Raw genomic sequence first — 13683 nt, 5'->3', positions numbered from 1 at the left:
TTTTTTTTTTTTTTTTTTTTTTAATGTACATTACATGAATGGTTAGGGCACCTATGAGTGACATTGTTTCAAATAATAAATGTGGCACCTTTATGCTTGTAATAGTCAGACCTGGATACATGTCCATATAGATTCATTTTTTCTCTTGAGCTCTTCCAAGTACGGTGGTTACAGTGAATAAGGAGAGACAGTGTTATTTGCTCTGTGAGTTGAACATTTTAGAAACGTGTTGTCTATACTTGGCAGTGTAGTGTTTGTTATAGTTGAAAAGAGCTTAAGTGTTTATATAGCATAAACAGCCTGAAAGGAATATTTAAAGCTAACCTTTGCAAGTATTGCATCTGTAACACAGTTAAGAATTTGTTGAGGTACCTACTATGTGCCAAATATATTCTAAGTACTGATGGATATTCATTGCAGAAAGTTTAATAAAAATAATAAAATGAAATTAAACTTGTCCTAATTCTTTCATCCATTATATCTCTTAAAGGTACTTCTGTATGCAAATTACAGAGTTCTCTTCATACGTAGCATTGTAGCCTATGTTTTTTCATTGAACAATGTTGAAAACATGCTTTCTAATGCTGGAGGCATTTTTGTTTTTTCTTTGAAGTATTGGGGATTGAACTCAGGGCCTGTGCACTAAGCTATATTCACAGGCCCCCCACCTTTACCCCTTTAAGTAAGTTTTTATTTTGAGACAGAATCTTGCTAAAATTGCTCAGGCTGGGTTTGACATCCTGTCTCAGTGTGCGCCCCCCGCCCCCCATAAGCCTGGAATTATAGGTGTGTATCACAATACCTGACTAGGCATTTTATTTTTATAGCTGGACCTTGGTTTTTCCTGTTTGCATTTATGTTTGATTTGGGTGTGTCCATGTCTGTGTGTCCGGTTGATTGAGGCCACAGCCTTGTGCATATTAAACATTGCTTCACTACTGAGCCACAAAGCCAGTCCCTCTACCCATTCTGATTTATTTATTTATTTAGTTAGTTAGTTAGTTAGTCTTTTTGAGACAGGGTTTTAGTGTGTAGTTCAGGCTGGCCTTGAACTCTGTCTAGCCCACGCTGGCCTCAAATTTGAGTGATTGTCCTGCCTTAGCCTCCTGAGTGCTGGGATTACAGGTGTGTGCCACCACACCCAGAGTGTTTTTCTTAAATTAGTGTTTTGGGAAAAGTGTAGTTAGGGATGAAGAAAAAAAAAATGGTGCACAACTAAGTAATCGAGCATAAATTCAGTTTTGGAAACTTGATAAAAGTTGAGCTGTGAAAAGGACATAATGGAACAGGTCTCAGTATTGCATCACCATATTTTCTAAATGTCTTAGGGGACTGGTCTGTCTCTGTGGGACAATTTGATTATCATGTGATGATATTAATCACTTATAATTCTCAGTTTAAAAAAACAAAGAAATACATCTATGACTGGGGAGATAGCAGCATACGCACCTGCTTGGCAAGTGCGGGGTCCCAAGTTCAAACGTTAGTATCCAAAAAAAAAAGAATAATACGGGCCCAAAAAAGAATAATAAAATCTCAGTTTCTCAAGTAAAGATTAGAGTCTGCATGTGATAGCATTAGCTATAAATCCAACATGTTGATACACATTTTGAGTTATGGCTTAAAACAAAATAATAAAGCTCTTCATATACTTATTAAAAAGCTGTTGAGGTTGATTTTACCAGATCTTTAAAATCCTTACAGGACCAAGCTGACCATAGATATGAAACCATTAAGACTAGTGAGATAGGGCTGGCAAGATAGCTCAGTGGTCTAAATCCCCTGCTTGGGCAAGCTTAGGTAGGTGCAGGGTACCACAGTTTGATCCCTGGCACCACATACTGCATTAGCCCTGCCATTGGGGTGGGCTGAGCTGCCCCCCGCCCAAAAAAGATAAATAAAAGGATGGATCCATTTCCTAAAATGAATCAAATTTATCCTTCAGGGCAGAACAGCATACTGACTGAGGATAAATACCACATTTTCTTTTTTCTTTCAGTTAAAGGACATTTCAATTGTTTAAAGTGCCAGTAGTTCTGGAAGTTCATTATTTATGTGTAGCTAATGCCAGTCCACACTAGATATTTACATTTTGGAACCCACTTTAAAAAATGCATCTCATTTGTGAGTCCTCTTAGGAAAGAGGAGTATGTACTTCAAATTTTTTTAAAAAATATTTATTTATTTATTTGACACAGGGTCTCACTACACAGCTTGAACTCTTATTGATCCTCCTGTCTCACTTTCCCTCCCCAGTGCTGGGATGGCAGGTGTGCACGTCCGTACTCGGCATGGCATGTAGTGAACCCAGGTTCTCGTGCTTGCCAGGCAGGCACTTAGACCACTGAGCTACTCCACAGCCCTTTACTTGAAATAAATATTAGCTTTAGTGGCAATATATTGTTGTGATATATTATATTGACATTAAATAACATTTTTCAGTCAGTTTAGAAATAAAAAGTAAAAAGCAAATAGAGACAGTTTGAACTAGCTTTTGTTGTGGACTACCTATAATATGTGCTTTAATGAGTCATACTGTAAAAAATAAGCTGAAGTAAATGGAAAACTGGATAAGGAAGGATACTTTAGTAAAATGACTTCTCAATTCAGGTGACATGTTTGATAATAATTTTGCTAGTTATATCTCAAACTACAGTATTGTAAGATCTAGAAGAAATTTTTTTTGTTTTTTATATATATTTTAGGGAAGGGTCTACGGAGTGTTCAGACCTTACTACTAGATCAGACTCATAGTACTCATAGTGATCCATCTGTTTACAGTCTCCCAAGAGCTGGGATTACAGGCATGTGCTACCACGCCCAGTCTCAATTGCCATCTCAGTGTGCCCCAGGGGTGGGGCCAGCAGGGCAGGCCCAGGGATCAATCCCCTGGCCCTATTTATTTATTTATTTATTTATTTGCAGAACCAGGGATTGAACTCAGGCATGCACTTATTGTACTGAGCTATCTCCCCGGCCCCTAGAGTGCTTTAATCTGCTGAGCTATTTGGCCAGCCCTAGATCTAGAAAATTTGTTGGATTCTCTTTATTCACTTTCAAAAAATATGAAATGTCTTTAATGTGGAAAACTATTTTGATACTTATAAGGGGTTTTTCTAACAATTGGGTCTTCAGTTAGTTGACTGTTGCAACCACAGGTAATAAATAGCCAGGGGCTCATTGGGAGTGCCTTGAGGCTGCTTTGGCTTCTTGTAACCTGATGGAGATCAGTGATGCAATAAATTAAAGGACCACCATTCATCTATAAGAAAAATTCTTAGGTGTGCTGGCACATGCCTATAATCCCAGTACTCAGGAGGATTAGGCAGGAGAGTAAAGGTCAGTGTGGACTCTGTAGGAAGTTTAAAGCCAGCCTGAACTACATAGTGAAACCTTGACTCAAAAAAACCAAAAGGAGAGGGGGGAGACACTGTGTGTGTGTGTGTGTGTGTGTGTGTGTGTGTGTGTGTGTGTGGTATTACAGACTTGTGTTTGTCTTTAACTTTAAAAAAATTTTTTTAAATCAGTTTTGTTATCTACATAAACTAAGATGTTCGTAAAACTGACATTTGAAGATTAAAAAAGGAAATTTATCAGTACAATTGTGTTTTATTTTTAGTGTCTCCAGAAGCCCAACCTGACCACAGATACCAAGGACAAAGAGTACAAACCCCACGATATTCCACAGAGGCAGTCTGTGCAACCCTCAGAAACGTGTCCCCCAGCCCGACGAGCAAAACGTATGAGAGCGGAGGTGAGACCTTCATAAGGTGGCTGAGAAGACATTGTTGAGCTCTAATGCCACAGCCTGGCTGTCACAGAAGCTATCCCACATGCATATGCTCATCCATAGATTTAAACCTTGTTCATCTCACAAAGGGTGAGCGTGGTGGGGAAACCATGCCAGCAAAGGGATAAGGAATTGATATGGCCTTGATAGAACACTGCTTCTTTGTTACCGGTCAAAGCCTCAGGAATAATTGGTGCTCTAGTGTTCCTTTTTGGATTGCCTGTAAACCTCACAAAATTAGGTGATGTTCATTGACCATGAAAGGTGGAATATGTAAAGTTAAAGGAGTTTTTAATAGACTAAAATACAGTGAAAGTTATTTTTTTTCCATCTTATTGAAAAGAGGAATGGAATCACTGGCAGATATTTATGTTAAAAGAGAAATTGGGAAGCATGTAGTAGCAAGATGAAATAAAAATGGCATGAGGAAAATAAGGAGTGAAAGAATGTGGAATTGGGGATTGAACTCAGGACCTTGCACTTGCCAGGCAGGTGCTTAAGCTGCTGAGCTATATCCCCAGCTCTAGGAGTGAAAATTGGTAAGATTGTTTTAAGATTTTTCTGCTCAAAAGTTTCCCCAGGACAAAGATTATTTTCCCAATTTTATTTTATTATTTATTATTATTATTTTTAAGCAGAATATATTTACTTGGAGAAAGAAAGCTCCTGTCCAACAGAGGGACAGACGAGTGGCCCAAACAGGTTGCCCTTCCCAGTTATTTTGTTACTATATAGAAATGTGAAGAGGGTGGATTTCTTTCTTTCTTATTTATTTATTTATACCAGGGATTGAACTCAGGACCTTGCACTTGCCAAGCAATCATCTATTCTACTGAGCTATCTCCTTGGCCCTTTTTTTTTTTTAAAAAAAAAAAATCTGTCTGTCTGTCTGTCTGTCTGTCTGTCTGTTTGTCTATCTATCTGGTACTGGGTCTCCCTATGCAGGTTGGACCCATAGTGATCCTCTTGTTTTTCAGCCCCTCATGTGCGCGTTGCAATTACAGGCGTGCTCCACCACGCCTGGTCTCATGGCTGGCTTAGTGCTTCCAGGGTTGGAGCCAGTGGAGCACATGGTGCAGGGTATCAAACCCCTATTCAGTAATTATTGACAAGGGCTGGTGAGATAGGTCAGTGGACTCAGTGCCTGCTTAGGCAAGCACAGGGACCAGGTTGGAGCCCCAGCACCACATGCCATGTTGGCCCTGCACCCCAGGTATGCTGAATGGCCACTGAGACTAGACGTAGTGGAGCATACCTGTAATCCCAATGCTCAGGAGGCTGAAACAGGAGGATCACTGTGAGCCTGAACTGTATAGTGAGACCCTGTATCATATATGTTAAAAAGTAATAATTATTGACAAATATGAAAGTGAGCTGTTTTATAAGTAACAACTGTTTTTCATTTTGATAAGTTGGAGATAATGTAATGAACCCATTTTTATGAATTAAGGAAACTGCCCAGAATAGGAAAACATGAAGTCCAGGGGGCCAGGGAGATGGCTCAGTGGAATAAGCGCTTCCCTGGCAAGCGCAAGGGCCTGAGTTCAATTCCCAGTTCCACCAAAAAAGAAAAAAAATGGAAAATATGAAATCCATAAGCATGTTTAAGGATAATGAGTGTAAGAATTTTTTTTTTTTTTTTTTTTTAATAAGAGCAGAATATATTTATTGCGGGAAACAAAGCTCCTATCCAAGAGAAGGATAGAAGGGGAAACCTCCCTCAAGAATAATTTCTTGGGCTGGTGAGATGGCTCAGTGGTCTAAAGCACCTACTTAGAACAAGCTAAACTAAGCAAAACACAGGGACTGCGGTTCAATCCCCCAGCACCACATGCCAGCCAGCCCCGCCCCCTGGTGGGCTGAGCTGGCCACACACACAAAAATAAATAAATAAATAAATAAATAAATATTTAAAAAAAAAAAAAAGAATAATTTCTTCTTGAGCTTATTTGGTGAGCTTTAAATACATATTTAATGCATACCCTAATGCTATGAATGCCAGAGTTGGCCTTGATGCTACCCAGTGGTGTAGTGATAGTAACACTCCTGGGGGAAATTCTTTTAGCTAGGGACATCTTAAAATATTCATGAATGAACACAGGCAGAGTGATACATAGTTCTACAACATGCCATTGTTAGCACAAAACCTTTTAGTTTTCCAACATACATCAACACTTTAAGAAACAATAGTGGAGACTGAGACAGGTTTATATATCCTCAAGAAGGGAATTTTTAAGTTGAGAGATGTTAGGAGTGTGGGCATTTATTAAGTAACTGCTTGGGATTTAGCCTCGTGAGAGTTGAATAAAGGATCAGGAATAGATGAGAGGTGAGAAACTTAAAGGTAAAGGGAGAAGAGTTCTCATTTTGGGTTACTAGTACTTAAAATTTGTTTCCAATTCTTTGATCCCCCCCCCCCCATTTTTCAGCCTATGAGGTGTCGTCAAAAAACATATTGATTTTTGTTCTGTTTTTTGATACAGGCTCAAGCTGTGAATTTCAGGTTGCCCTTTTACTCACTATGTAGTCTAGACTACAGCAATGCTTAAGTTCATGCTTAATTAAGCCTCTTGAGTGCTGGGATTACAGATGTGTGCCACTATATCTGGCCTATTATTTAATTTCCAGTAAAAGCACACTACAAGTTCTTCTTTAAGTACTCTCCCTCTATTCATTTGCACAGCCAATCATTCTTGCCACTTTTGAAGTAGAAACATTCTTTTAAAAATTTTTTTCTAAAAATTTATTTGGTAATTTGGTACAGAGTCCTACTACACAGTTCGGATTCCTAGTGATGCTCCTGTTTTCAGCCTCCTCAGCACTGGGATTACAGGTGTGCGCCACCATGCCTGGATTCGGTGGCCGGGCACAGTGCACCTGGGGTGGGAGCTGTGCTGGGGCTAGGGCCAGCATGGCATGTGGTTTTGGGCATTGAACCCAAATCTTTGCACTTGCCAGGCAGGTTCTTAGACTGCTGAGCTGTCTTAACAACAGCCCCAGACATTCTTCATTTATTGACCAGAGTTGAACTGGTTGCTAAATGAGAAATTATATGTAGTATGTACATTATAGTAGTCAGAACAAAGAAATGGTCAAAGCAAACTCCTACTTGATGACTTTTTTTTTTTAAATAAGACAGTTTCAATAATTAATACATTGTACATTGTTATTTTCTTAGTGGTTATCCATAGTACAAAATGCAGAGAGGATGTCCTGTCCAATCACTATTAGTACAAATTTTTCTTCTCATTGAATTATGCAAAAGTAGCTGTATATCTATCCTAACCATTCTGCATATATAGATACAAAATGGTCCTTCCTTTGTATCCCCTTTTTTTGTTTAGTCCTGTCAGAAATGGGTATTCCATTGGCATCTAAATAATACAGGTGCGTGAATTCAGCAAAAAATTGATGACTGTCTTATCATCATAACTTATTGCATGCTATAATTTATTGTATAACATGAGACTACAGTACTCTAGTACAGTCAGCAAAAATTGCAGTACTGTATAAATAAGTTGTACTATACAAAAAACTTGAGGCTGTATAAACAAGATGTAAAAAAATATACCAAAAAAGACAGTTCATAAGTGTAAGGGGTGATTTGTAAATTAGAATAGGGTGCTGCCTCTGTTGTAAGGCTGAACAGTTGTTAATAAATAGGTAAGTTGAGCTGGGGAGATAACTCCGCGGCATAAGCACCTTGCCTGGCAAGCTCAAGGTCTTAAGTTCCATCCCTGATTCCTACTGGATGCCATGCTGTGCCAGCCCCAGAACTGGAACTGGGCTTGGTGGCACACACCTGTAATCTCAGCACTAGGGAGGCTGAGACAGGATGATCGCTATGAGTTGGAACTGTGTAGTGAGACCCTGTATCAAAAGAACAAAACAAGGGGGAAAAAAAAAGTAGATCAGTAAAACAAGGAATATCTTTAGTTCTGGTAGTCCTTTTCCTGAATGTCTCCAGTTAAGCTGTTGTGGCTGCTTAGATGTCCTGAATCCTTTCATCGCTCATACCCTTCTAGTCATTTTGACTTTGGGGATAGAATCAGAAATCCTAGAGTATCAGATCTAGTTAATAAGGTAGGTGAGAACACACCATGATGTGTTACCAGCTTGCTTTCCCTTATTGGATGATACCCAGCAGCAGAATTCACCATATGTTTATGTTTAGTCAAACCTTGTAAAGATAACTCCCGGAACTGCTCTAGAAAGTGGCAAGAAAAATGGGATGTATGTGCTAAATGAATACTTTCTTCTTGTTACAGAAAGCATTCATATATATGACCTTTTTTTTAGACTATGAATATTAAAATAGAACCAGAAGATACTACAGAAGCCAGAACTCATAATCTACGACGTCGAATGGGTTGTCCAACTCCCAAATGTGAAAATGGTAAGAGAATTTATCCCTGAATAAGAAAGAAAAAATAAGGGATGGCCAGATAGCTCAGCAGACTAAAGCACCTGTTTTGGCAGAGCACAGTGAACCCTGATGTGCCATGCTGGCCCTGTCCCTGGGCATGTTGAGACTGTGATTGAGACTGGGTGTGGTGTTGCATGCCTATAATCCCAGTGCTTGGGAGACTGAAAACAGGAGGATCACTAAAAGTCTGATCTACTTGTAGTGAGACCCTGTATTGTCCCCCCCCCCAAAAGCACTAAATATTTGTTATATTGAGTAGATATTAGAGTAATTATTATGTAGTACTTATTGAGTTGGGCTTTGAGAAGTAACTTATGTATTGATAATCATTGTTCTCATAAGATACACTTATTGGGAATGTAGGTGAATTTCTCAGATGTAATCATTTTCTTTGAAATTTAGTCCAGTGCATTCAATATGGAAAGGTGATCTGAAAGTATAGGTGCCCTTGGCCAACTCATAGATTTGAGAGATTATAAATCTGAGTTTTAGTAGGTCACTGATGGATAGATTTGGGATTCTCTTAGAAGTCCTATATGCTAAATAGGGGGCATGTAGCCAGGCATGGTGGTGCGTGCCTGTAATCTCAGGACTCAGGAGGCTGAGGCAGGAGGATCATTACAAGTTCAAGACCATCCTGGGCTACAAAGTGAGCTCACAGCCAGCCTGAACTGCCTAGTGGGATTATGTCTCAAAAAAACAGTAAATAAGTAAATAAATAAGAAGCACATGTAAAAGAAGAATCATTGAAGGGACAATGAGATAGTTCCATGGACTAAATGCCTGCTTTGGCAAGCACAGGGACCCAGGTTTAATCCCTCATCCCGCATCGTGCCATCCCCATCCCAGGAGTGTGCTGAGCCAGTGACTAAGTCTGGGTGTGGTGTTGCACACCTGTAATAGCAGTGCTGGGGACGCTGCAAACAGGACGATCACTATGAGTCTGAGCTGTAGTGAGACCCTGTCTCAAGAATCATTGAAACTAGCTCTTAAAAGTTAGTAAGTTAATGGAAAGGCAGTACAGTTTAATGGAAAGTAATAATGCATGTAAAACTGAATCCTGGATCAACCACCTATTGAATGACGGCAGAGATTTTAATTGTTCAATTTTTAAAAATGCTGGGCTGGGGAGATGGCTCAGTAGAATAAGTGCTTCCCTACAAAAAACAAACAAAAACTTGTTCTTCTTTTCAGAACTTGATTATTTATTTGCCCTTTTTTTTTTTTTTTGAGGAACCAGGGATTAAACTCAGACCCTTGCACTTACCAGGGAAGCACTTATTTCACTAAGCCATCTACCCAGCCCTTGATTATTCATTATTCTTGTTTTTTAATGCCAGTTTTTTAAATATTTGAAATGGGTTTCTCATGAAGGATTAAATTTATAGCAGCATTTATTATGACACAGTAGTTAATAACCAGAATTTGACCAATTTTAGCTACAATGTCAAATCACTGGAACCAGGAAGTTGGAGACCAAAAAGTTGACGAGAAAGTCACTTTTGTAATGTGGAAGAGGTTCAATTGTTGAACTGTTAGGCTTTTGGTCATCATCATGATTCCATCAGCATATACTGTGTCTTGGTCTTAGGAAAACTGTATGTTAGCTCTTGTTTTGAAAGCATGTAAACCTAAGTAACATGTAAATATCACCTCTTGAAATTGAAGTTCAATTTTGCCTTCTATTAGAAAATAGCATTGACACTGGGTGCTGCTATTACTAAAATGAAGACAAGTGTGAAATTAGGTTTATAGGGCTGGGGATATAGCTCGGTGGCATAAGTGCCTGCCTGGCAAGCACAAGGTCCCGAGTTCGATCATTGGTACTACATGCTGTGCAGGCCCCGGGAACCTGGCCTGGTGGTGCACACCTGTAGTCTCAGTGCTGGGGAGGCTGAAACAGGAGACTTACTATCACTGAGAACAAACTGCATAGCGAGACCCTGTATCAAAATAATATAAAATAAATAAAAAGAAATTAGGTTTGTATACAGTGTGTGCTTTGGAAGGGAAGTGATGAGATGAGGGAGGAAGCAGACCACAGTGCAAAATGAACTGACTTTGGATTGCCTCCTGCAGAGAGGGAAATGAAAAGTAACATCAAACAAGAACCCCTTGAGAAGAAAGATTATATTGTAGAAAGTGAGAAGGAAAAACCCAAGAGTCGATCGAAAAAAGCCACCAATGCTGTGAGTTGACTTCTCTTTTTTTCCTTTCCCTATTTGTTTTTTCCTCATTCCTACCTTTGTTTCACTTCCTTTGACCCCAGGATTATACTTTGATGCCTTACTGACGACTGGTTAACTTAAAGTGTCTGGCAGCAGTAGAAAAAGATGTTTGTAGGTATTATCAGTTTATGAAGGAGGAAACCTGTGACTACATTTTGAAAATGGTAGTAACATCTGGGACAGGGCATTGATGTCTTATTTTCTGCAGTACAGCTTAGCAGAGTAGTGATTAGTGTCTTGCATAGAGTTGTTCATAAGTCAGTAGCCCACCTGAGCTGCATAAAAAAAACCAACACAAGCTAGGTATGGTGGCACTTGGCTATAACCATTGCTCTCGAGAGGTTGAGGCAGGATTGCTAGGAGTTTGAGACTAGGCTAGGATAACAGCATATTCAAGGCCAGCTTGAACTACTACATAGTCATTTTGACCTCAAACCAAAAAACCCAAACCAACACAACTGTATTTTTGAACTACCCAGTTAGCAAAGAACAGGAAAATGAAGGATGAAAAAGGAAATAGGAAGGAAAGAAAAGGAGGCATTAGATCTGAGGAAGTGGCAGAATTGGCACTGTTGGAAACTTTGATTATAAGTAAAGTTTGTGACCCACCTTCATCTTTCCTGTCCCTTCTGAGAATTAGCTCAGAATTAAAAGGTTTATTTTGCTTTTGCTTTTTTTTTCCTTAAAGATTAGTGCATAATGATTTCATTTGTTGTGATTGCTTGATATAACACATCTTAGTCCTCTTTCCTCCCACCTCCACCCCACCTCTTTTCCTCATGGAATTAAGTAATTCTGATTGAATATATTCTTTTTTTTTTAAATTTTATTTATTTGTGTGTGTGTGTGTGTGTGTGTGTGTGTGTGGCCAGCTCAGCCCACGAGGGGGCGGGCTGGCTGGCATGTGGTGCTGGGGGATCGAACTGTGGTCCCTGGGTTTTGCTAAAGCTTGTTCTAAGTAGGTGCTTTAGACCACTGATCCATCTCACCAGCCCCTGATTGAATATATTCTTTATAGGTATCATCTCTGCTCTTCTCACACCACACTCATGCACACGTGTGCAAGCACAGATAACCAGAAAATGGTAGAGTCCAGGTTTTTATTTTCTACAGTAAAGGTAGAACTCGATGTCAGCTGAATTTTCAGCTGTTTTGGAGGGCAGTATGTTTACTGGGGATTGCACAAGAAAGTACCATAAGTTGGTTCACTCAATAACAGAAATTTCTTTGCCGTTTTGTGGTCTGGGAAGTCTCAGATAAAGGTGTTGACAGGGTTACCTTCTAAGACTGGCTTCTTTCTCCTTGGCTGTAGATGCTGTCTTCTTCATGTTTCCACATAGTCTTTACTTTTTTTTTTTCGGAACTGGGGATTGAACTCAGGCCCTTACACTTTCCAGGGAAGCACTTACTCTGAGCCATCTCCCTGGCCCCAGTCTTTACTTTGTAACCTATGTCTACATCTGCATCTATGTCCTAATCTCTTTATAAGGACACCCATGATAGTGGGGTTGGCCTTCCCTAATTACCTATTTTATCTTAATTCTTTAAAGAATTGTGAGGTACTGAGGGGTAGGCCTTCAGAATATGAATTTTAGGGAAATACACAGTTCAACCCGTATCAGGTAAATAACCATGCTTTATTACTGCATGTTTGGAAAATTTCTTAGCCATGACCCCTTATTTAGAATTCAGAGTGGTGGCCTGTGGTATGCAATTAATGTTAAATTAATTATTTCCTTTTATATATGGCAAAGCTAAATTTTTGTTCTTAAATTCTACTCTTAGTTAGATTAGTAATTTACCTACACTTTATTCTTTGATTTTTTTTTTTTTTTTTTTTTTTGCAGAACCAGGGATTGAACTCAGGCCCTTGCATTTGCCAGGGAAGTGCTTATTCTACTGAGCCATCTCCCCAGCCCTATACTTTATTCTTGTAGAAGTCTGTCAGTAGGGCTGGGGAGATAGCTCTGTTGAATAAGTGCTTCCCTGGCAAGCGCAAGGGACTGAGTTCAGTCCCCAGTTGGGGGCGGGGAGGCGGGGGGAAGAAGCCTATCTGTAAAGTATGAAAAGCTGTTTTTAACAAGACATTTCCCTGGCTTAACCCCCAGCAGCAAGTACATGTGTGCATGACTGTGCCTTTGAGCAGCTTGTACAACCTTATAGGACTGTCCATGCTTCCCAGTGGGACAGTCATAAATGTACAACCAATGGTTCACAGCCACCTGGCAACAAGACGTGGATTACTTTGTTGGGGAATGTAACTTGGTTGCTCAAGAGCATGCCTGGGAAACACAAGGTCCTGGGTTCGCTTCCTGGTACCAAAGAAAAAGAATTATGGCCGTGTCATAAATGTGTTATACATAACAACTGAGAAAGCTAAGACTCTAAAGTTAGAGTCAGAGATAATGTGCATTGTTGTAATATTCCTTGTAGATGGTGAACTTTTTGAAGCATCACAGAGACTAGGTCATGTTTTAGACCCATTTGATTCTTAGAATTTTACAGTATCAAGTAGGTGCTCACATTCCATTGTTCTCTATGCATTTCATTTCTACAGGTAGACCTGTATGTCTGTCTCCTGTGTGGCAGTGGCAATGATGAGGACCGGCTTCTCTTATGTGATGGCTGTGATGACAGTTACCATACCTTTTGCTTGATCCCCCCTCTCCATGATGTACCCAAGGGAGACTGGAGGTGTCCTAAGTGTTTGGCTCAGGTAAGAAGTAATGACAGAGGTTAGTAGCATTAGAAAATTTCCTTCAAAGCATTTCCCTTTGCCTGGTGGTTGTAGATTTGGCAGTGGGTAATAATGAAGCCAATGAGCAAAACTGGGCTGGACCTGAGTAAAAAATAGGTCCTAGAGGTAGCTGAGAGGCAGAAAAGTTTTTTAATACATGCTATTGTTTTGTGGCTCTTTTTTTTTTTTTTTTTTTTTTTTTTTTAATTCATTGGAAAAATGCTCTTTGCAAGGTGGGTTTTTTTTGTTTTTTTGTTTTTTTTTTTCTTCATCATCATCTTTTTTGACAAGGTCTCTATGCAGTTTAGGCTGGCCCTGAGCTCACTTTGTAGCCTCGACTGGTCTCACAGTAATCCTCCTGCCACAGCCTCTCAGGTGTGCTCTACCATGCCCAGCCAGCAAGAATTCTTAAACTATGGTGCTGGTGAGATGGCTCAGTGGTCTAAAACACCTACTTAGAACAAGCTTAGCAAAGCACAGGGACCGCTGTTCAATCCCCCAG

General features: G+C 39.7%; 1 protein-coding gene across 2 annotated transcripts in view; it reads left to right on the top strand.

Moving 5' to 3' along the window:
• Positions 1-13683, top strand: part of Kdm5b (lysine demethylase 5B) — an 87736-nt gene that overhangs the window by 33157 nt on the left and 40896 nt on the right. For both annotated transcript variants that reach the window (XM_004625360.3, XM_023708050.1), the window contains exons 5-8: positions 3620-3754; positions 8090-8186; positions 10296-10405; positions 13002-13160. In XM_004625360.3, the coding sequence (XP_004625417.1) occupies positions 3620-3754; positions 8090-8186; positions 10296-10405; positions 13002-13160 (501 nt within the window). The remainder of the gene's footprint in view (positions 1-3619; positions 3755-8089; positions 8187-10295; positions 10406-13001; positions 13161-13683) is intronic.

Source organism: Octodon degus, unplaced genomic scaffold, assembly GCF_000260255.1.
Source record: "Octodon degus isolate 3935 unplaced genomic scaffold, OctDeg1.0 scaffold00009, whole genome shotgun sequence".
Taxonomy (NCBI): domain Eukaryota; kingdom Metazoa; phylum Chordata; class Mammalia; order Rodentia; family Octodontidae; genus Octodon; species Octodon degus.
Note: the sequence above shows the minus strand (reverse complement) of the source record. Positions and strands in the feature narration are given on the sequence as shown.